The sequence below is a fragment of the Lonchura striata genome, chromosome 1A (genome assembly GCF_050655825.1).
Source record: "Lonchura striata isolate lonStrDom1 chromosome 1A, ASM5065582v1, whole genome shotgun sequence".
Classification (NCBI taxonomy): domain Eukaryota; kingdom Metazoa; phylum Chordata; class Aves; order Passeriformes; family Estrildidae; genus Lonchura; species Lonchura striata.
In genome coordinates this window covers 56,677,269-56,699,534 of record NC_140741.1, presented here as the reverse complement: position 1 = coordinate 56,699,534, position 22,266 = coordinate 56,677,269, and the positions used below count along the sequence as shown (strand labels likewise).

Sequence of the window (22,266 nt, the reverse complement as noted above, 5' to 3'; positions counted from 1 at the left end):
TAGCAGATGTTAATATCCATTTTGAAGACCAAGAAACAATGCAAGAACTGTATAAGTAAAAAAAAAATTCTTCTGCTATACATAGAATTTAGTGCTGCTTAATCCCTTCCCCTGAGACAAAAGATATTCTGAAACTAATTTAAAGGCAAACAGATTTGCCAGTTTACCTGAAATACCCTTGCATTTCTGCAGCAAAGTGAAAGGTGATTTGGTTTCCTATTAATTAGTTATTTTTTTTAATGTTGCTTTTTCTTGTTATATTCTGTAGCTTTCAACTAATTTAAATAGCATAGCTAATTTGGGCAAGGTCTGCTACATGTGAGCAACTGCTGTCTTCCAGGTGATTTAACTAGAATATTCCTGGCTGATGGTAGATGTTAGAAGATGTCAAACTAACAGAAACAGTAGGCTTACTGACCTACCTGGAGTACAAATGCCAGAATTTAGTCATTGAAGTTTTTGCTATTCCTAAACTGAAGTTACTTTGTTTTGTATTAGTGTGCAGTGCCTTCAAAGAGGAATTGCTGAGAGTTGAGCCAGTTAGCAAAGGTGTTTTTTTCAGGCTTTCTGCTTCATGTCAGTACTAAGCCAATGCTTCAGTTAGTCCCAGGACATCCTGTGCCACAAAGACTGAAGGCCAGGTTCAGGTTATTTTAAGGAACAGAGAAATACCTCCTTTACATATAGGCCACTGCAGTTTTATTAGACTTAATCCTCCGTAGTGATAAATTACCTGCCATGTTTCCCTGCAGGTTATTGAAGCTTTATGTTCAGCGCACCATGATTGAATTGCCACATTAAATTGTGGAGAACGTCTGCATGATTAGCAAGCAGTGGTGGTTTAACCATATTCTTTATTTCAGTTTGTTAGTATTGCACATAATGTTTCTTTCCTGCAAAGCATTTAAATCACTGTTCGGTAATAGAAGTAGCCTGTAGAAGCATTGCATGTGTTCAGTAATTTGGGGTTTTTTTTTGGGTATAGTTTTCATTAAACTATCACTTGTTGCAAAATACCTGTGAATAAGTATTGTTATTAAAGCAGTTTGATGACCTCTAGTTCTGGCAAGTATAAAATAGGACAGTAAGTGTCTCACATATATTTAGGCCTGATGGGTATGGTAGCAAGAGAGAGGGAGAGCTCTATGCTAAAAGCTAAAATAAGGTGATGGCAATGGGGAAGCAAAATTTTTAAGGTGAGCAGTCAGGTAACTTGATTTATGATGTAAGTTTATGTGGAGCCTAGAGAGCCTGAAAAAGATTTGAGTCTTAAGTAGTGAAGTGGTGTACCAATTTGGAGGCTGCCTGATTTAAAAATTTTGTAAAAAACATAAATTAATTATGATTAGTGAAGTCTGATTGATGCCACTTTTTTTTTTTTTTCTGGAAGAGGAAGAAGGTGGGGAGCTGAACTTTAATCACAGTCGTGCTACCTCAGTACAACATGAAACTAAAGAAGCAGTGATAACTTGTCTTAGAAGACCACAAAAGAGAAAAGCACATTCAGACAGCCTCAGAGTGACAGTGTTAGTCTTGAAAGATGGATATCAAAGTGCCACTGAAGAACTTTATAGTAGAATTTCACAACTTACTCAAAATCAGTTATCTGCATGATGTTTTGCCTTGGGCAAATTACTTACTAAAACTAGCTCTTCTCAGCCAGGGCTGTGTGTTTTGACTGAAGTTTGGAACCAAAGCTGATAGCCAGGGTGAGCTTTAGATTGGCCTTAATCTTCTTAATAGGCAGTGATAGAAGTTTTTAGGACTTGTCTGTATGTAGAGTCACCTTGGGTGTCTTCCAGTGCAGGATTTTTAGCAGAGTTATGAGGTTTCTGCAGAGCTGTGTTTAGTCAGCACTGTCAGGAGCCCAGCATTGTCCAGAACGGGCATGGCCAGACCATACCGTGAGCTCGTAGCACTGCTGGATTTAAATGGAAAGCTGAGCCATGCTGACGTGTGTGGCACCGTGCCGGTGGCGGGCCGAGCTCCCCGGAGTGCGGGGGTGATGAGAGGCTGCGGCGGGAGGGCACGGCGGGGTTGGACCGGGCACAGAGCACCATCTGCCGGCTGCGCTCGGGAAACTCGCTGCTGGCACCGATGGCTCGGCTCCGGCTGGGGCAGTGAGCCCTGGAAAGGGATTGAAGGCTCCGGGGCAGTTTTGCGGCCGGAGATCCCGCGCTGCTCGGGCCAGAGATGCGGCGCCGGACGCCGCTCTCCGCGGAGCCCCAGCGCCTGGCTGCTCAGCAGAGCACCGAGCGATGCAGCTGTGGCCAGCTGCAAACCGTGAAGCTCTGAGTCCTGCAGAGGAGACTGGAGAAGTGTTGTCATTGGAAAAATAAATAATAAAATAAATAATAAAATCAGAAGTGGGAATGGAGCTATAATTTTATGATACTATTTGCTACAAATTTACTTTGGATTAAAAATGTCTCTACCAGTAACGTTCAGACATGCTTTCACCTTTGTGACTAGAAAAAGAGATAGGGTAGGATTTGAGTGTTTGTTAAAACTGTAGTTTTTGATAAAAAAAGGATATATATATAATTTAAAAAGACTACCACTAAATGATTTTTGTATATACATAAAGGTATTTATACAAGTATACAAGAATATACAAGTATATTCACACTTTTTTTTTGTGATAAAGGTATTTTTTATATAGAAGAGTTAACAAAAATTTACAAACTGTTATTTTTGCCTTGTTGTTGACTTAGTGCAAGAATACTTTCTGTGAATCTGATCTCCTGAGGTCTGCCAAATATTCTTGTGTTTTGGCATTTGTGCTTTTTGTAGTCAGTCCTGGTTTCTTCTGTTTTTTCAAAAGAATGTCTCTTTGTCTCCAATGTTGGCATTGTTCTCAGCATATATTCAGTGAATGTTCTGGAACAAAATTCATACTTGCCAGACCTCAGTTGTGTAAGTCAGGAGCCTGAGTTGCACACAGTCAGTCTAACCCTTTTTCTTAGGGAGTGAAGAGAGAGGTTAGCATCTGTGAATTATTTAATGTTGATCCTTATGGACTGGGATCAGGGAGCGCACAGACTCAAATGCTTGTTTGTGAACTTCTTGTAGGTGGAATGAATCTAGATCTTACCACCCTGCTAGGACCAGTTGTGGTGCTGGAGCTATGATTTGCACTGGCACAGCCCAAGCTGTAGTGAATCAAACTTTAATTTTAAAATACTTTTATTTATTTAAACTCTGTATCTATTATCCTAGTATTTCTCTTTATTTACACAAATAGTACTGTTTTACCTCTTTTGTTCTGTACCTGTTCCTTGTCTCAGCCTCAGTATAGACACAATGAGATGATCTGTGCAGTGCAGACACTTTGAGGCGTGGGTTGAGAGAAAAGTACCCACTGTGTGTAGGTGTCACTGTCCACTTCATCAAATTTCATCGTATTGTGTTAAGCAGATTTGATGTAACCACATTTCTTCTACAGGAAACAAAATTGAATGAAAGTTGTGGCTTTAGTGTGTTTCTTTCTAAAACTGTTGGGTTTTCCTGTGAAGATGTTAAATGATGATGCTAGACTTCCTATACTTCCTCAATGTTAGGAAAAGATGGTATTCTACTGCACACAGTGGAACAGAGTGAGATAATTTTGCTTTTTGAAATACCTACCCTACTGAAACCTTGAAACTGCAAAAGCATCTCATATTTTTTTACAAAAAATTCTGAGTCAACACCTTTCAAAGTATTAAGTAGTAAACTCTAAAATCTCAGAAAGCAAGTAAAGTAATTTGTCTGAAAACTAATTTTAAAGCTGGTGTGAGCTTTTTAAGAGTCATGGGGATTCTTGAAAATACTGTTGAATCAGCAGTCTTCCATCACTGATGTTTCAAATTAAATCTGACTCTACAAGCAAAATACTTTAGATATTACAAAGGAGGGTCATGAGGCATCCAAAATGAATTAGCTTTTAAGTCAACATGGAAGTGACTAAAGCATATGCATAATTGAATGAAGTGAAAATTCTGCTTATAGTTCCTCTTAAAACCACTAACCTTTAATGAGACATTTGATTAATATTTAAGCAAAACTTCAAAAATAATTGAGTTTGTCTTGAAAGAATTTAAATCCTTACTGCTGCACTGAAGGCAATAAACTTATTAGTAATAATAAATCTCAGCTCACCTTCTGTATTGTAGGATCAAAAGTTTACATAAAATAACAATATTTTGGAGAAGTGGAGGATGAGGTTGTTTAGTTAGTTTTTTTTCTTGCTGGTTTCAAGTGGAACTAGTCTTGATCTAAAGTAGAAGGTTTAAAAAACCTTTAGAATAGTAACTCAAAAAGACCCCCCCCAAAGTTAGACTTTGTTGTGGGTAAACAGAATGAGCTTGGCTTTGGGTGCAAGTTTTGTATTGTTTCTTGGGATTTTGTGACCTGTTTCAGAGTCATAAATCAAAGCTCTTTTTCTAGCTAGTGGTGAGAATTAGAAGCAAATAAAGTATCATCTCTGGATTTTGAATGAAAGTTTAAACTTACTGTTTACAATGCTTATGCAGCAGAAATTGTGAAACTTTTTGTCCTGATATTAGCATTTTTATCTATATATTTCACTTCAGAATTTTAAAAATTTTACAATTGTCCTAGCACTGACTTTATTGTCATTGGTGAAAAATAGTATTTAATGATTTTTGAAATCTTCAAAGTATAGCTTTGCTGCTTCTTAAATAACAGGTGTCTAGAGTTATAGAGCAGTTGATTTGCCTAGATAATAAAATCAATTTATGTGAGCAAATTCAATTGTATTCTCTTTTTTGTCAGTTACCTTTTGTTCTTTGCCCTTCTGCATGTTACCACCTTTTGTCTGTGTAAGGATGCAGGCTGGAATATGTACAGTAAGTTTTTGTTCCTGGGAATTACACTGGCATAGTTTTTTTTTTACTTAGGGTAACTTTGTAAACGAGAAGTTTCTGTAATTATGCTCTTGTCAACATTTGAAGCTAAATGTTGTACACTACGTAGCAGCTTTTCTACTTGGAAAATGTTTAAGTGGCTGTTTAGTATCTGAAACTTTTATACTGATGGATAACTTAGAACTCTCTTTGTAATTAGTCCACAGAAGAAAAACTTGCTTTAGCTCAAGAAGAATTAGTTTCCAGCAGGAATCGAATTGCTAGCAATAATCAGCAGATTCAGGAGCTGAAGAAGGCTAAGTCTGCACTGGAGCAGGATGCATCAAAGAAAGAGCAGCAGCTGGGTGAGAAGACCAAAATGCTGCAGGATCTTCAGAATGACAGGGTAAGTGCCTCTGCCTTTTGAAATCTCCACACAGGAGATTTCACATCCACCCCATACAGGCACCCTTTATTATTTTCTATTACGTCCCTAATTTGAGAGCATAATACTGTTGTAATGCACAACAATAACAGTTTTACTGAACCTCTGGTGAAAAGACTTAAAAAGAGACAGTTGTACAGAATTTGGTTCAGAATATCCTTTATTTTTTCTAGACAGGTTTGTGTCTAGACAGGTGGGAAAACATTATTAGTTTTAAAACTGCTGCTAATTGCATTACGAATTGTGGATAGATATATGGTGGTTGTTCCCCCATAATTACAAAGTCATCAAGTAGTTTTTGGGCCCTGGATGTTTTGTTAGCTTGATTAGTTGAGTTTTTTATTTTGTGAATTTGGAGGAGGTAACTTTTCCAGCGCTTCTATTTCTCTTCAAGATTTTGAAAGAAAAAGATTTGGCTAATGAAAAATGTAAAACGGCCGAGCTCCAGGAAATAAGGACTAGACTTGAAAATGAAAGTGCCAAGCTGGTTGAAGAGCTTAGAGTCTGCAAGCAAGAATTTGAGAAGGTATGTTGAGACAAACCAAGTCTTCTTCATGTGTTTGGTTATCTGATGAGAAATATGTGCCTACTCAGTAGATGTTATCTGAAATGGCTATGCAAAGATGATCACTGTAAATATTGGTACAGGTAAGGGAACCAAAGCCCAGATTTTATTGAGCTCCCTCAGTAATGATGTCTTGGTTGGTGATGATCCATGAGCACCAGGGCCTAGTGAGCCAGGTGGGCTGCATAACTTGTCTTAGCTTCAGGGTGGGTTGTATGTCCTGGTTTTTCTTCAGTTTCACTGTAAATTCACTCTGCGTACTCCTCCTTGACTATTCTGAAATGAAAAGTTGTCCAAAAGAGTTACAATGGCACATCTGGGACTTCTCAAGGATGCATGGTAGAGTTGAAACTCTCTTACTGTTGTTTCTTAAAATGTCTTAAAAAGTCACAGTTGGGGAAGCCTCATAAAAGGCAAATGTCAGGAGCTTCATAAAAGACAAACTCTTCCAAAATCATAACAATCAGTTGAGCTCTCTAAAGGGTGAAAGTTGGGAAGCTTTAATGAAATAATTTTTAGTCTTCAGTGAAACTAAGAGTGTTTCTTGCCACACTCTACATATTCTGTTTTTGAGTCTCTCTAAAAACTAACATTCCTAAAAGGCTGCAGTTTGTGTAATGTATTATTAACAGTTATATTTGCATCTGTTAAGTATACTTAGTTTAAATTTTTGCACAAGTATAAATACAGGTACAATTCCCTATACACTAATAAAAAGAAAATAACATGATAACTTAAAAATTTCAAATGTTCTTTTGTTCTCTATTGTTTAGAAAATGGTCTGTAATTTTTAGGTATAAGTCTGTGCTTTGTTTCTCTTAAGCACTCTGTGCTTGGGGAAAGATATTCTAATTCTTGCTGTTCCTAAAATCTCTATTCTAAGATGTTAAAGATGTGCACATCAATATCAGCTTAATAGTAATGTCTTCATTTTCCTACATGCAATCAGACTGAAAGTCTCCTAAAGACTTAAATTCTGTTTCCCATCTCCTAGCAAGGAATGGATGTATATGTATCTGTAGGGCATCCTCTTATTCTGAGGATATGTCCTTTTCACTGTCCTTGGTTTGACTTGTATTGTGAATTTTGATTTATGGAAAATGGTCCACCCCTATTAATCTGTTATATGCTTCTCTGTGTAATTTTAAGAAAGATGATTTCTAGAAATTAAATGAACTATTCTACTTGAGTTCAGTTACAGAAGAACAAGTAAAGCCATTATGTATATCATCCCATCCCACTTGCTTAAAACAGAGAGTATTTTTTTATACACTGAAGACTAATAGAAACTAATTTTCTTCCATCAGCATTCAGTTTTAACCTCATTATTGCAAAGAGAGGACAATGTGAAATAAATTTTAGAGCAGTACCTAGAAAATGACATTGGATGCATCTTTTCAAGGAGTGGTAGAAAACAATTCAACAGATCTTCCTTTCTACTTTAGTAGAAACATACATTAAAATAATTTTAAAAATTGAATGGTGATCATAATATAAATTTAAAATGTTTGATCATGAAAATCACTGATACTTTGCTCTATAAAATCATCCTTTATTCTAGTGATAAAACTAAAAATTATTGCTGTCATCTCCTAGGAAAGAACTACAGTATTTTTGAGTTTAAATTCCATTTACACTTTCAGTGTTGCTACTTTAACTTTGAACTCTGTGTCCTTACAGGAGTTGACAAATCTCAAGGATGGAAATCAGCTATTGATTCAACAGAAATTAGAACTGCAGGGCAAAATAGATAATGCGAATTCAACTCTGGAACAGGAGAAACAAAAACATCAAGCTGTGAAAGATCAGCTGAAAAAGAGAGAAGAGGAGCTGAAGAAAGAATGTGCTGAAATTGAAGCCAAACTGGTTAGTATGCTAGAGAGAATGAGACTGCTGTTTTGTGAACATACCTTTGGATTTTTCCAGGGACAGAAAGGAAGCAATGGGTTGACTTTAGTTTCACTTTACATGAGCTTTTAAATTACAAGATCAAAAATCTATGAGGCATTTAATGGTATAGGAAAATTCAGTGAGGTGACAGCCTTGTCTAGTAGAGTATGTTTATTAACAGTAATGATTCTAGTACAGTAAGATTCTTTGGCTCAATTAAATATAGGGAATAGGGAAAGAATGCTTGGAAGCTTGTTTTTCATTTTTCCATTGTTTTTATAGCACACAGAGAAAAAAGACAAAGAAGAGGAGAAACGGAAACATGAGGAAAAAGAGACCAAGCTCACCATGCAGGTCACAGCCCTGAATGAAAACCTGGCTACCATGAAGAAAGAGTGGCAAAGCAGTCAAAGACGAGTGAGCGAGCTGGAGAAACAGACAGATGATTTACGTGGGGACAATGCTGTCTTGGAAGCAACAGTCCAGAATAATCAGGATGAGAGAAGAGCATTGCTGGAGAGGTAAGCTGTGATCATGATGATGAGGAAGTATAGTTTGAGAAATAAAATGAACTGAGGGTGAAAACTTGTTTGAGTTGATTTGGGATTCTGTATTCATGCTTTATTTAAATCTGTATTTGTTCTTAGTGCCTGGGCTGTGGGTGCAGTTTTTCCAGAGTGCAACCGTCTGTCATCCCTGCCAAAGCACAGCAAGAGCTTTTGGGAACCAACTGTGCTCTTTGTGATCGTTATGTAGAAAACAAGGCAGACTTATCAGGATCTTTACTTATCACCAAAGCCACAGCTATGTGCTTGCTCTCAAAGATTTTTGTCCATCTGTAAGACCCTTCTAAACCAATGTGGTTCCCCTGATATTTCAGGTGTATAGGCTGTGGCTTCTCATCTCTTGTGTCAACCTTGTGAGGCCTGGCAGAGAGAACTTCTCTTACCTGAGCTAACTATCCTCCATCACTTAGGCTCCCGTGCCTTGATTCAGTTTGAATACATGATCTAGTAATCCAGAAGCCTGGAAGAGACCCTTAAGTAACACAGAATTTGCATAGGAGCTCCCAGGTGTGCCCACTACTCTGTGTTAGGAGACTGAATGTGTAATTGGATTAGATAGACTAAAGTTCACAAAGGAGGCATTTTCTTCCTCCTGGAAACCTGCAGTCTTATTTTCTCCTGTCCTGCTGTTGTCTATACAATATATTTAAGTCTAAGGTAAGCAGAGTGCTTTCCTTTCAGGCAGCAGGAGGCATTTCAAGGCAGCAGGAGCTACTTGAATGCAGTGATTTCCAGGGTAGAAGAAATACCTGTGAGACAGGAAGCTTTCTTTGTCCTTATTTCCTGACATGTTTGGTGAAGGCAGAGGGGAAAGCTGTTGTTGGTGCTGTCAAGCTTGGTGATTTGACTTTTGACCCAGTAGACCTTGGAAAAGGATGGGATCAGTTGAAGTGAGATCCTCTTTATTTGGCAATCCCTTGCTGTACTGTGTTGAACTCATCCAGTAGCTGTTTACAGCTTGGCAGAAAAATACTCTTTGAAATTTGGCTTTGAGCAGCTAACTGAGTTTCAGCTGATGGAAGGCAGCCTTGATAGAAGAAAAAGGTTTCTTTTCTGTTCTGTTGCCTGACCTGATCTGCAGCAGCTGGTTTCAAGAGTGTCCTGTTGCACAGGGATATTTATCAGGGCTTGCTGTTGAGGGACTGCATTCAGCACTGCCCCTGGTTTGGGGTGTAACACGGGGTATTGATAAGCTGCAGATACTTAGGAGCAATGCCAGTATAGTCTTTAACTGATTGTTACAACAGAATGTTTTCCTAGTTAAGGCATCCAATAACTTTTCATAGCAAGATTTTTTTTGGCTGGATTTTATGGGGGTAAGTTCTCAGACTGATAGCTGGCCGAAAGGACACGCAGTGTACATTGTCTTAAATGCTTTGAGTTGACTGTTTATTATTTTGCCTCAGGTGTATAAAAAGTGAGGGAGAAATTGAAAAGCTTCAGGCCAAGCTTGTAGAAATGAAGAAAAAGCTGGACAATACAACTGCTGCAATGCAGGAACTTGGCCGAGAAAACCAGTCATTGCAGGTATAATTTGATTTGAAGCTATAAAACCTGTTGATTCTCTGTTTTGGACCATAGGAGAATTTCAAATTTGTGTCAGTTTGGTGGTAGGTTGCCTTTCTAGAGCGAATTAAGGTGTTATGTTTGTGGTGTGTGAGGGTCATACTTCTGTCTGTGTGTTATTAAATCTGCTTATAGTTTTGACACTTGGAAGATTTCCTCTCTGAACAGCCATAAGCCTTGAGTATCATGATAGAATTGGTGCTTTTATTTTGCAATAGGTAGTGTATGCTGTGGAAATAGAGGATAGTAGAGGGAATAGACATGCATTTTTTAAAAAGCCTGATGATTTTTTTACATCTTCTGTATAGATCAAACACACACAAGCTCTCAACAGGAAGTGGGCAGAAGACAATGAGGTACAGAATTGTATGGCCTGTGGAAAAGGCTTTTCGGTGACAGTAAGAAGGGTAGGTGTGTTCTACTTTGTGCCTATGGCGATTTTCTATTTTTATTGTTTTTAAACTCTTGGGTTGGATAGAGGCTTCAGAAAATGGCCTGAATAGTACTGTGATTCTCAAGACATCTCGGAATACAGTTATTGTTTAAAGTGCCTCAAGATATAAAAAATACTGGCTGTGGAGCTTGCTTTATTCATGATTCTTTTTCCATTTTAACAGCATTGATTTATAAACAGTGTTAAAATGCTTCAACCCCAAAGCAAGTAGGCAAAATCACACTGTTGTATGCATATTTACAGAAACTATATTTATAACTGATCTGAACTAGATTTATGGGTATAAAGGAAATGTAACTTGGTTGAAATTAGGTATATGTGAAAATATGAGGCATCACCATGATCTGGTGCTTTGTGGCTATACATTTGTAAATATGGAACAGAAGAAACAATTAGATGTGTTTTAGGTCTGGAGTCAGACCTTGCTTGAAAAACTGCTGTGGTCAGCTAAGATGTTAGCATCAGTTGGCAGGGTCTGCCATTAATCTAGAGATGAGCACCCCTCCAGCAAGTGACTTGGCAATGAAGTAGATGAGGGATATTTGTGAGGTTCATTTTGTATCAGAGCTTCCTGATACAGTCTTAGGTGACTCCCCCTGGCCTTCACTATTTTGGTGATGTTCTTTAGTATTCTTTGAACAGAGGCTGCTGGATCCTTTGATTCAAGGATACTTCTCAATTTATATACAAGAAGAATGTATTTCATGTGGCCAGAACAACCTCAAGAGAACAAATTCAAGAGGAGGATGAATGTACCCATCTATTTTCTGAAAGTGGTATATTCTCTTGACTCAGTGAAGCACTTCTGAATGTTTTACTCATATATACCCTTTAGAAAGGATTTACTCAAATTACCTTCTCTGTGATATGTAACTGCCAATTAAAAATTAAGACTAATTTTTGAAACATGAGAGTTGATTTGGCTGAGAGTTGACATGATAGTGATCTCTATTAGTGATCACTGCTCTGTCACTGATGTTCAGCATGTATGTTTCTTCTCTTTTACAGCATCACTGTAGACAGTGTGGAAATATCTTCTGTGCTGAGTGCTCAGCAAAGAATGCCTTAACTCCTTCTTCCAAGAAGCCTGTCCGAGTCTGTGATACTTGCTTTAATGACTTGCAAGGATAACTGGCTATTGTGAGTGACAAAGAAATGTTACACTAAAATTTACTATTTCTGTTGATGCACTTCATTCAGCACTCAGACTACTATTCAGTTTGGACAATGATTGTAACACTTGGCAAAATCTAGTCTATTTTAAATTGTTTATTGATACCAAGCAAAACTATTGTATTTTTTTGTGAGACATGGGCTCAGATCATTCATAGCTTACTGACATTAATCATGGGAAGAGCTTTTATGTCTAGATTAGAAATATCCAGTTATTTGTAAATAAAGTTTAAACAGAGGAGTAACAATGTATTTTTTTATCTTTTATTTTTTTGTTCAAGAGAAACAGCATTTATGTGATATTGAAGTTTATTCTTGTTTCCTTCAAAGAAAAAGGAAGGTGCAAAAACCTGTGAGGATTTTATGTATCAAATGTTGCTGTAAAAACATAACTAATTGTTGCATTTGATAGCATATCTGATGGTCTTTATAACTCCCTGTTATTTTGGATTTTTTCCTATCTCTCTGGTTCTTGTATTTTTCTGTCTAAAGTTCGAACTCCACAATGAGGGTAATGGCTGGACTCAACTTCAGCTCAGTTTTATGTGCCCACTTGTAGTATCAGTACCCAAGTCCTTATCTAATACAGCACTTGGGTGCTAGAACATCTTTACACATCCTAGATTGCATAGTTGGTGTGTGAGTGCATCTGTCTTTCTGAGAGAATATGTGTGAACAAATTATGAGACAAAGTGTATCTGGCATTGTAGCAATATTATATTATACATTACAATATTTCATCCCATAGTAATTGATTTCACTTTTACAAATTTGATTGACACATTTCAATATTCAAGAAACCATTACATCATGTGGGTTTTAAAAACAATGCTGGTAGAAGCCTATAACACATCTGTGCCCCTGCCCGTACCCCGTAAGCAATGAGAGATCACTGCTGTTCTAAGGGACATCCAGACCTTCCAAGACAGGTATCCAACTAAGAAAAAGTATTTTTTGAGACAGCTGTAGTTTTCTGGCCTTTTCTTCTGCCCATTCCCTCAGCTTTTGGTAGAAGAAGCCGAACTCCTATAACACCTAACAAACCTCACTATTCCATTACACCATCTGACCCCCATTACCAAAGGCTCTGAAGAGTTATGTCATTTAGTCTGCTTAGAATGGAAAACTGGATTTGTTATAAGCCAAACAGCTCTAAGAGGCCCATATATATGACTAAATTTTTATTCATACTTTCTGTACTGGGAACAGAAGTTTCTTGTACAGTTCATGTAGGCTCCATACTTATTTTTTGTTGTGATTTTGTTTGTATCTCTTCATTTTTCCTTACCTGTCTCTAACTTTTTTTCCCTTTGTATCTGGTATTTCAAAACCCTTAAGATTATTTCTTCTATGCCTTCCAATATTTAGGATTTTTTTTGTCTTAAATACCCTAATAAATTTTCCACCCCTCAAATGCTTCAGTATCTTACAAAGTTTTGCCAGCTGTTCAGAGAAAAAGGTTGTGTCCTGAATTCCTCTACTTCTTTTCTGAGGCAAGGAATCAAATTCTGTCACAATGATAGTAGCTTAGTCATCATTAGGAAGATTAGTTAGCTTTTATCTAGTAACAGCTCTATATATGAACGAAGAAGTGTCTTCTTTATAAAAAATGCCTTGATTAACTGTCAAGTGAAGATACTTCATCCTTCTCCTCCAGAAGTAGTAATCTATATGTTTCATATTCCCTTTTAACTTACCCAGCAAGATCTACATTTGCACTGTCAAGAAGTTTTCTTAAAATTTAGTTCTTATTTCCCAAAAGCTTACTGGATGATGTAACTTGTTCTTGTCACAGTAAAAGGGTTTGGGTTACAACTGTGGTTCATACAAAACACTGATCTGCTCTTTTGGTTTGAGCTTGAGAGTTGCTTGCATAAAAAAAACAACTGCTGCAACAATTCCATATAAACAGAGCCTTTGGACTCCCTGTTTCTCCTCATCAGTGTAACTGTTTGGCATAAGAATCTTTTGAATAGAAAATATGAACAGAATCTCTGCCTCTGGTAATTTTTTTTTTTAGTTATTTGTTTACTGAGAGAAACCAAAAAATTGCTTTAGAGTCTTTCTTTGTCTGACTTTAGAAATGTGGGAAAAGTAGAGATGTGAGAGTTGTGCTCCAGCCTGGATGCAATCTGCCCTTTTGTGTAAAACAAGAGCCTTGTGCTGTTCTTGGGGTGAAGGACAACCACATAGAACTGGGGGGATTTTGAGCAGGAGGGGAGAAACTTCACACAGCTGCCTAAGATCAAAACACATGAGGTAGAGGAAGATGGAGATCTTTCAGGGGAGCTGGGAAAGTGGTTAGAAGATTCAGTTGTGTTTAGGTGTTTTGCTTTTGATTGGGAACATGTGAAAGCTCAGGAGAGACTTCTGCAGTGATAGAAGCTCTGGAAGGAAGCTCTGGAAGCTCTCTTAATTCAGCCTTTTGGGATGCCATTTTGTAAAGACAATGGGAGTCACTTTTCTCAGTAGGCTGCTGAAGCAGTGCAGCTGGCTGTCTGCAGATCACACCTTGGTGTGGAGCGCTTCAGCTTCAGGGGCAAAACCAGCTTGATTTTTGAAAGTTGCTTTTTGCTGCCCAGTTTATATAAGCAGCTTTCTGAGGGGATGGAAATGCTTTTTGAATGCACATTTATAGAAAGAAGGATTGTTAAAATCTGGAGGAACAGTGCGGTAGAAACTTTCAAATTTGAGCTTTGATTCTGCAGCAGTAGATCATGATTTCTACAGCCTTTCACTGTGAAAAGTGAATTTATGACTCCATTGCTGAGTCTTATGCTCCTTCTTTTGTACTTTTAACTCTTAGTGCTGGTCTGTATTTGTTGACAAATTGATGGTAGATTGACTATAATACTTGGCTTCACTACCAGGTTGGAAGCTCTGTTCAAGCTCAAGAAAATATCCCATAATAAGGGAAACTGGAAGGTGAAAAGCTGTGTATTTACAAATATGCTTGCAGAGTCTGACTGTTTTGATGGGCATGTTTCAGTATGAATGTGGGCTTTTTGTTCCAAAGCCTTAAAATCTAAGTAACTGGAAAACCAAGTAAAAAGCCTGGTGACTTTTACCACAGTAAAATAAAGGATTCCAGGCAAAACAATTTAATTCACTGATTTTTCAGACTGCAGACATAGGAACAGAGGGGAAAACTAATAGAATGGCAGAAGAGACTGAGTCTATGAACTGGAGAATGCATAGTTACATGTTTTTACAGCTTCTAGCAATAGGCAGATTGCTCTAATCAGTGAGGAGTGGCCATTATAGAGGAAGAGATGAACATGATGGCAAAACCAGCACTCAAACCAGTAGGTTTGTGGGATCCTCAAGCAGCTTTTGGTTACTAGTCAGTACTATGGCTAGTAATGGGACAGTGAAATGTGGGCTTTCTTCTTGAAACTGTCCCATCTGCTGGATACTCCATCCACATTCAGAATTGCTACAAGAGCAGACTGTGAGAGACCAGCTGCTCCATGGGCAGAGATAAGCTACAGAACCTTTTGTAAATGTGTAAAGGATGGTCTTACTAAGGATGGGGAGAGGTTCTTTTAACATCCTGGAGACAACACCTCTCTTCCCAGTCAAAGACCCACAGTCCCTTGCATTCTTGCCACACAAATGCCAAATCCTGCTGTTCCACTCTGGCCTCGTGTCAGCAGTACATCATACTGGAGACAGGTAGCGTTGCAGAGGTCAGTGGCAGGCTTTTGATCTTAGTTGGCTCTGCTTCACTGTTATTTATTTCTTCTCCCCATGTACTCCCTAATGTAATCTTCCCCCTTCTGCAAAGGTTGAATGAAGAGGATAAAAGTAATGAGTCACAGTAGGAAAAGCTGCTGTCTGGAGATGAAGAGACAAAAGGAATTTTCTGCTGCAGCTTCCAACAGAGGCAAGAGGTTTAGAGGGATCTCATTTTTCAGCTGGCTTCACTCTCTGGCACAAAAGTCTAAGACTGTAGGGTGAAATGTGGGTTTTTGCCTCTGTTTTTGGAAGGTTTCAAGTAACCAAGTTGCCATGGATTGTGGAGCACAAGGTACACAAGAACAATGAGAACTTTTGTTGGCTTTGGTTCCATTAGGGTTGTTTGTGAATCCTCACTGGAAAAGCTTTCTTATTAGGGAAGCAAGAAGGGATTTGGGAGCAGAAGCGTGAAGTAACCTCTCTGTGTTTGTATTACATGAGCCAGAACAATTGAGCTTCTCATGCTAGATGTAAGAGAAGTGACATTCATAAAGGAACCTGGAAAACTCAACTGCTTTTCTGGATTGTTAAGTGTCAACCATGGAGTGGAAACAAATGCTTGTTGCAAAACTTAAAAAAAAATGATGGCCAGTACTCAGTGATGGACAGAAAAATGCTGGAGCTGAAGTTCAAATAGAATCTAAACTGTGCCAAGAAGAATGATATAATGGTTTGAGCATGTAGAAAGTGATAAATTACTCTTCCAGGTACCACCTCTCCTGCTCTTACCTTCTCAGAGAACTAGGAAACAACACTGTCACTTGCACTGTGCACTTTTTGCTGTCTAAGAGAATCTATAGTAAGTGGAATGGCATCATGTGCATTGCATGTGTTAGCTGTAGTCAGAGGTTTATAATTAGCTGGATTTATAATCAGCTGGATTTTTCACGGTATAAATTTGGCCTGAAGGACAGCTGCACTCACAGTTCCTTCTACCAAAAACCCAATCATCATCTGAGAGCACATATAACAAAAACCTTGTTAGTCACATACGTGTCTTTGTAGAACTTAATTTTAAGATTATAAAATGAGGGGAAAAAAAAGAATTTTAGGTACTTGCAAGGATTTTGCCAGTTGTCCATTTCTTTGGTTTTGAAGTCTTGATCTCAGCATCCATTTTAGAATGAGTTTAAAGCTATTGTTCAAACGTTGCCTCTCCAAAAGGACTATTTGATGTACTTTTCAAAACCAGCTATAATTGCATGTAAGTCCTGCTGTGGAAATTTGGTTTTTGTGGCATTTTTTTCTGTTTCTTTTTAAATGGACACTGAATAAAAAAGTTTGCATGTTTAGAGAGAATATTAGATACCCCTTAAGTTCCCAATAATGAAGAGTGTAGGTACTAGGTAATGTAATAAACTGCCTGTTGTATGTAGCTCTCCACATACTACGATTCACTATGCAGTGGATAGAGAGGTGTCTGTGCATTTAAAGATTGATGAAGCCCTGCTACCCCTTTAGATCAATGTTTTATGAAAGCAGGAGCCTGGAAGGCACATTTTCCAATTTTCCTTTCCCCTGTGACTGAAAAAACACTAAAACCAAATTTGTCTGTATGTCATACTTTTTTTTTTTTTTCTTTGGGTAAAGAGGGCTGGGAAAGGATGTTTATTGTTATATGTCAACAGGTCAGTGCTGGCAGGTCCAGGCTACTGCTCTTGGCTGTGTGGCAAAGTCCTCCATTGTATCATGCTGGAGCTTGATTCCTGGCACAAAAGGGATGTTTGAAAGAATGTCTTGCTGGGTTAGCAAATACCAGAACTTTTTATAGTAATATGTCCAAAATGCTGCTTGTATAGAAATAGTCACTTTTGTAAGAAAAGAAAAAAAGTCACAAAAAAAAAAGTCACATTCCTCACCCCCTCATTTGATGCCATTACATAAGATTTAGTTAAAGCTACCTCTCAATGTGAAATTCAAACATTAGGTAAGTTTAATAAGGTTTTCTCACTGTCATGTTACGTAGAAGTTATAGTGAGTGCCAAAATTGCAAAAGTTTATCTCCAAAAAGGAAAAGAGTTAAGTTGGTTTTTTAAAATATGTATTTGAAATAATCCAACAGTTTCAAATTATTGTGAATTCTCTTAAATTCTTCTAACTTCTGTAGTTTCAACCTTGCAAACTCTAGCTGCTGGACAGGAAATAAATTATAACCACAAGCTTTCATAATTAAGGTCTGCTGGGTAAAACAAATTTTGTATGGAGCTCTGTTGTTTGGTTACAGATATTACAGATAGCCTCAGTCACCAAATGTACCATTCACTTGGTCGTGATTTTTTTCTTCAGTACTCGAGATGTGAAGTTGATGAATGAGTGTTCTGTAATGGATGCGTGCCACAAATTACATGGTCTCATTTGCCTATTTTCTGACTTTTAATGATCAGTTTATTATTGCAGTTGTGAATATTGTTCATACAGCTTAATTTCTGTATAATTGTATAAAATATAAATGGAAAAAAATATAAGTTTTTACTTGGTATTTAGAAATAATGTATTATAAAAGACTTATGTTGCAGTTTTGCTTACAGAGTACTGTATTTCTAAACTGGATCATACCATCTTGGTAGGTGTAGATAGATTTTTTTGCATGAGTCTGTTTTGGTTTTATTTCTTTTTAACTGAAGTTTTATTCTCTTAAGTTCTACTTTCAGTGTTTGTGTTTACTACTTGTGATCATGTAGTTGTGCCTTACATTGTGAAAGAATTTAGTCCAGTGTGCATTGTAATTCTTAAACTCTGTAATTTGGAAGGTGGCTGTGGATTTGAATGGGAAGGTGACACCATGCATCAACGGGTTCTGTATAAACTATGATGAATTGTTGCTGAAATGTCATTTTTGTTTTCTAATAATGTTAAAGGAATGACTATTAATAATAATAAAAAAATTAGACCTTTCTAATAGACCAAGTTATATAATTCAAAACTACCTTGCCCTGTTTCAGACAGAAAAGCTACTTTGAAATGGTGGATATATAGTTTTACAAATGTAGGTGAACTGTTCTTACACACATGTAAGAGCAAGCTAAATGTTCCAGTTTCTTAGAGTTATAGGGAGATGCAACAAAGGCTCTCACAGTCCTGAGCTCACAGTAATAATGACTGTTTTTCAAATATCTTTTTTTAACAGGTTAAATTCAGAGTAGTCTTTTCATTCCCAATAGCTGCGCAAGGCTGCCGAGTATCTCACATGTGATGAAAGTCCTTCTGTCACTGTCTGTGTTCTAACATCACATTCAATGCAGCTGGACAATTGGCATAACTGGAAGACTCAAAAAGTAGCACTTGTTTTATTTTTTAGACCAATAAAGGGCTCACTTGTGAAATGGAAAGCTCTTTCAGGGTGGAACTGTGTTGCAGAGAGAAGCCAGATGGTTAATATGGGAGATCAGTCCTGTGACAAAGCCACTATTGAATTATGGAGGCACAGCCAAACAACCCATGTTTAGCTATTGAAGCAGGGCCTCTGTGTAGATATGGAGAAAGATGGAGAAGAGAGCTCTCCTCTGAAAGGCAGTTTGAATTGGGAAGTCAATTTCTGCCTCAACTGCCTCCTGAGGTATTGTTCTCTTGACACCACAGAAGAGCCTACTGAGCTTGCATCTCCATGAAAACAAGCCTGTGTGTAAATGCTTCCTTCCCCTGGGCTGTCCTCCTTAGAGCTGTGCTGGTCAGGAATGACTGCTTGTCTGGTAAAGTGAGTAGACCTAGCTAAAGGTTGTTTTGTTAAAAAGTAATGAAAAGTGAAATACCCTCTCCTGCCTGCCAGCACACAAAGCACACACCTTAGTCTGTCAGGTGTGACTCCTCTAGGCTTGAAATACCTTTGTCCTGTTGGCACTGGTTTCAGGATGCTGTGAGGGTCTGGTGAGCCCTCGGTGTGATGCAGCTGAGCATGGGGCTGGGGAGATGGAGCACAGCTGTGCCAGCCAAGTTATGCCAAAACGTTGGCAGCTTGTGTGATGCCCTGGTGCAGATCTGTCTGTACACTATTCTACCCTCCTGCTTCACACATTCACCACTTGGCATGAAGCCTGAAGCCTGTTCCTTTCCCAGGAAGGAAAAACCTGCCCATAGTAGACACAGGGAAAGAGCAGGAATTTGTGTATCACAGTTGCCAGGCTGTATCTGGAGAACAGTGAACCAGGTAAGTGCACATATATATACATATATACACATGCTCAGTATTAATGCAAAAAACATTTTGGGATATTATAGGTTAGTGGGTAGAGACACATAAATATCAGAAGATACGGTTACACAATTCTAATTTAATGAAATTTATTAATACAGTTTGAATGATGCAATAACCTTTCTAAACTTCTCTGGTGAATGAGTTATCCTTACCAACAGTTTTTTTTCCCTGTCATGCTTTCTAGGAATTGACAAGCTCTATTAAAGCTTCCCTGAATGGTAAGACCCTTCCCTAGGTGAAGCAAAGGAGCATCTAGGAGCGATATATTTGTTGCATGGCTCATTCCCCTCCTCCAATTTATTCCTACACGTGTGGTCTGTGTGCCATATTTTTGTCAAGTCAGAAATCTGTTAGCTTCAGAGACCTAAGGTATTATATTATAAAATAACTATATTATCACCACAGTAGTCTTCCACTGGCTCTGTGTAATACTGACATTATTAAATTTCAGATGATTCAACAGGGAAGCAGAAAGCAGTGCTTTTCTTGGTTTCATGTTGTGTGGTGTAATTGGAGATTGCTGTTTCTATCTGTGACATCCATGCTTTCTGTAATAAGAAAAATATTTGTAAACCAAGACAACCTAAAAAATTTCCAGTAAGTTAGATACATAAACATCCAGAGCCTTTAGTTTTATTTAGCCTCTCTTCAGGCTTGTGCTCATAGTTGCTGAAGGAAATATGAATTATCCCACAACTGACACTCTCCTACTTGTTCAGGCCACTACATGCTGCTGGAATCTGTGTCTGGGGCCAGGGATTTCCAGTGATTGTTTCCATTTTTGGTTGGAAGGTAGGATTTTAATGCTCTGTTTGTAATGGTGAAGTTTATGGCAGGCTATTTCACCCTTTCTGTGTGATGTTTATTCCTTAGCTTAATGCTGTCCCTGCGGTTTGGGTTACTCATTTTTCTGATTAAGACAGTTCAAGCCCTATCAGCATCACAAGTTCTGTTCCCCTCCAAGATCTGCCATGTGCTGCCAACTGAATTTCAGTTTCTGTTACCATGCTGACAGCATTCAGGTCTATGTTTGCTGTCATCCAGGTATGAGGATGGGGAGTGATGGAGAGATAATTTCAAATATATAACTTCCTTCTCTCTACTAGTCCAGATAGTCTGGTCACAGAAGTTGAGTTGTCTCTGAATTTTTACAATTAGACATTGGACTAACCCTAAGAGGCTTTATCCTTTGGATTAAAACCTTTAAAGGGCCCTTTCAACCTGAACTATTCTATGATTCCATGACATTGAGAAGATGATAGTCCTGGTATGAAGGAAGTTTTGGAAAAGGAAGGTCATATTTCGGTAACAGAAGAAAATAATGACTTTTTGAGTGGATAGCTAATCCAAGTACTAGCCAGGGACTGGAAAATGGAAAGAATTCACTCAGTGCTTCTCTTAGAACAGGTCTGCCACCATTTACTTGTCAAAATTAGTATTAGTGGTGGTCAAATTTCTGTGCATTAGGTATTGGAGAGGGAAAATCAACATACATCAGAAAGCAAAATACTGTGAAGTGCCTGACACACTTTCAGATGTTATACACAGTGCTGTTACTAGAAATGTGGCATAGTGTGAAAATGAGGGGTAAATTTATATAACAGTGGAATTATTCATGCCATCTGTTCAGTCTGAAATTGCAAAATGCATGTTGTGAATAGATGAGCACAAGACAGTTTTCTGATCTGAGTACTTCTGCATGTGAGTTGGGTGTAGAGGGGGTTGTTGTGTTGACTTCTCTGGAGGGGCTGACCATCTTCTGTGACACAGGAAATAGATATTTTTTTTAGCAATCAGAATTGATAATGTTTTTCAACAAGAATATGACCCGCTATCAACTCTGATAAAAAACTGGAACATGTTCAGCAGCAAAAATTCTCTAAGAAATATGTGAGCCAGAGCACTGGGGTGTTATTTTGTTTTGTTTTAGTTTTGGTCAAGTGTCACAATTGTAGGAGATTCTTATCACAGCATGATCACTTTTAGGCTGCCAATCTCGTTTATGGAAAGCATAGTTGTGTAATTAGAGAGGAAAAGAAAGATGTGTTACCTACCTTGGCAGTCTCTGTCTGAGCTTGTAGCAAGAAGACTGCAATGCACTGCTGGTACCTGTTCTCATGCTGAATTAGAAAAGCATTTCGCAGGCTGAAGACTGTGGAAAATGTAAAGAAGTGATATAAATGTACCTCATACAATTGATAGCCCAATTTTATATCACATTGATTATGATCAAAAAAATGATACATGTAAGCATCTTTTCAGATTTCTAAAAGGGCAATTGCACCCTCATAGGGTGAGTTAATTTTGTTGTGTAGGAAGCATTCTTATTTCAAAATGTTAGTTCTACTTGCATTTGTTTAATTTTTAATTGCTTCATCATGGTGCAGCTAAGATGCTTTTGAGTCTATCTGAGGATCATTAAGAAATATTTCCCTTCAAAGTGGCCTAAATAATAACTGAAGTTAGAGAAAAATATCAAAAAATAAAAAGAGAGGTCCCATTTTATTTAAGTAAGTCTGTATGATGGCTGGCACATGGGGAAGTGGCTGCACTCTGGCTAGTGCTAGCTTTATGTTCTCCCTGGGCATGTGGCTGAGCTGGTGCTCCTGGGGGTGCCCTGCTTAGCTGCCAGCAGCCGGGCATGTTGTCTCTATTTCCTGCCAGACTTTTGTTCCTGAAAGTGACTGAGCATCATGTAGTGCATTTCTCTGCAAGGAGACAAAGTGACACCAATGTCACACATCTAGAATAAAGGGGGAGCTTAAGTTGCCTAGTGATTTTCTAATCAGAAAGTATGTTGCTGCTTACAACCTTCAGAGCTGGGTTCCTA

General features: G+C 38.1%; 2 protein-coding genes across 17 annotated transcripts in view; one reads left to right on the top strand and one right to left on the bottom strand.

Moving 5' to 3' along the window:
- EEA1 (early endosome antigen 1) overlaps positions 1 to 22,266 on the top strand; it is a 334,518-nt gene that overhangs the window by 147,900 nt on the left and 164,352 nt on the right. For 13 of the 15 annotated variants that reach the window (XM_085570232.1, XM_085570231.1, XM_085570230.1 and 10 more), the window contains 7 exons: positions 5,068 to 5,253; positions 5,687 to 5,818; positions 7,538 to 7,723; positions 8,030 to 8,268; positions 9,720 to 9,840; positions 10,188 to 10,286; positions 11,342 to 18,145. In XM_085570232.1, the coding sequence (XP_085426358.1) occupies positions 5,068 to 5,253; positions 5,687 to 5,818; positions 7,538 to 7,723; positions 8,030 to 8,268; positions 9,720 to 9,840; positions 10,188 to 10,286; positions 11,342 to 11,464 (1,086 nt within the window). In that variant the 3' untranslated portion in view covers positions 11,465 to 18,145. Of the gene's footprint in view, positions 1 to 5,067; positions 5,254 to 5,686; positions 5,819 to 7,537; positions 7,724 to 8,029; positions 8,269 to 9,719; positions 9,841 to 10,187; positions 10,287 to 11,341; positions 18,146 to 22,266 lie in introns of those variants that run through there. The other 2 variants (XM_085570228.1, XR_014952308.1) reach the window with 2 other exon arrangements.
- The window catches only part of PLEKHG7 (pleckstrin homology and RhoGEF domain containing G7), a 34,726-nt gene continuing 31,954 nt past the window's right edge, over positions 19,495 to 22,266 (bottom strand). For both annotated transcript variants that reach the window (XM_085570242.1, XM_085570241.1), the window contains exons 16-17: positions 21,491 to 21,588; positions 19,495 to 19,984 (exon numbers count right to left, since the gene is read on the bottom strand). In XM_085570242.1, coding sequence (XP_085426368.1) covers positions 19,877 to 19,984; positions 21,491 to 21,588 — 206 coding nt within the window. In that variant the 3' untranslated portion in view covers positions 19,495 to 19,876. The remainder of the gene's footprint in view (positions 19,985 to 21,490; positions 21,589 to 22,266) is intronic.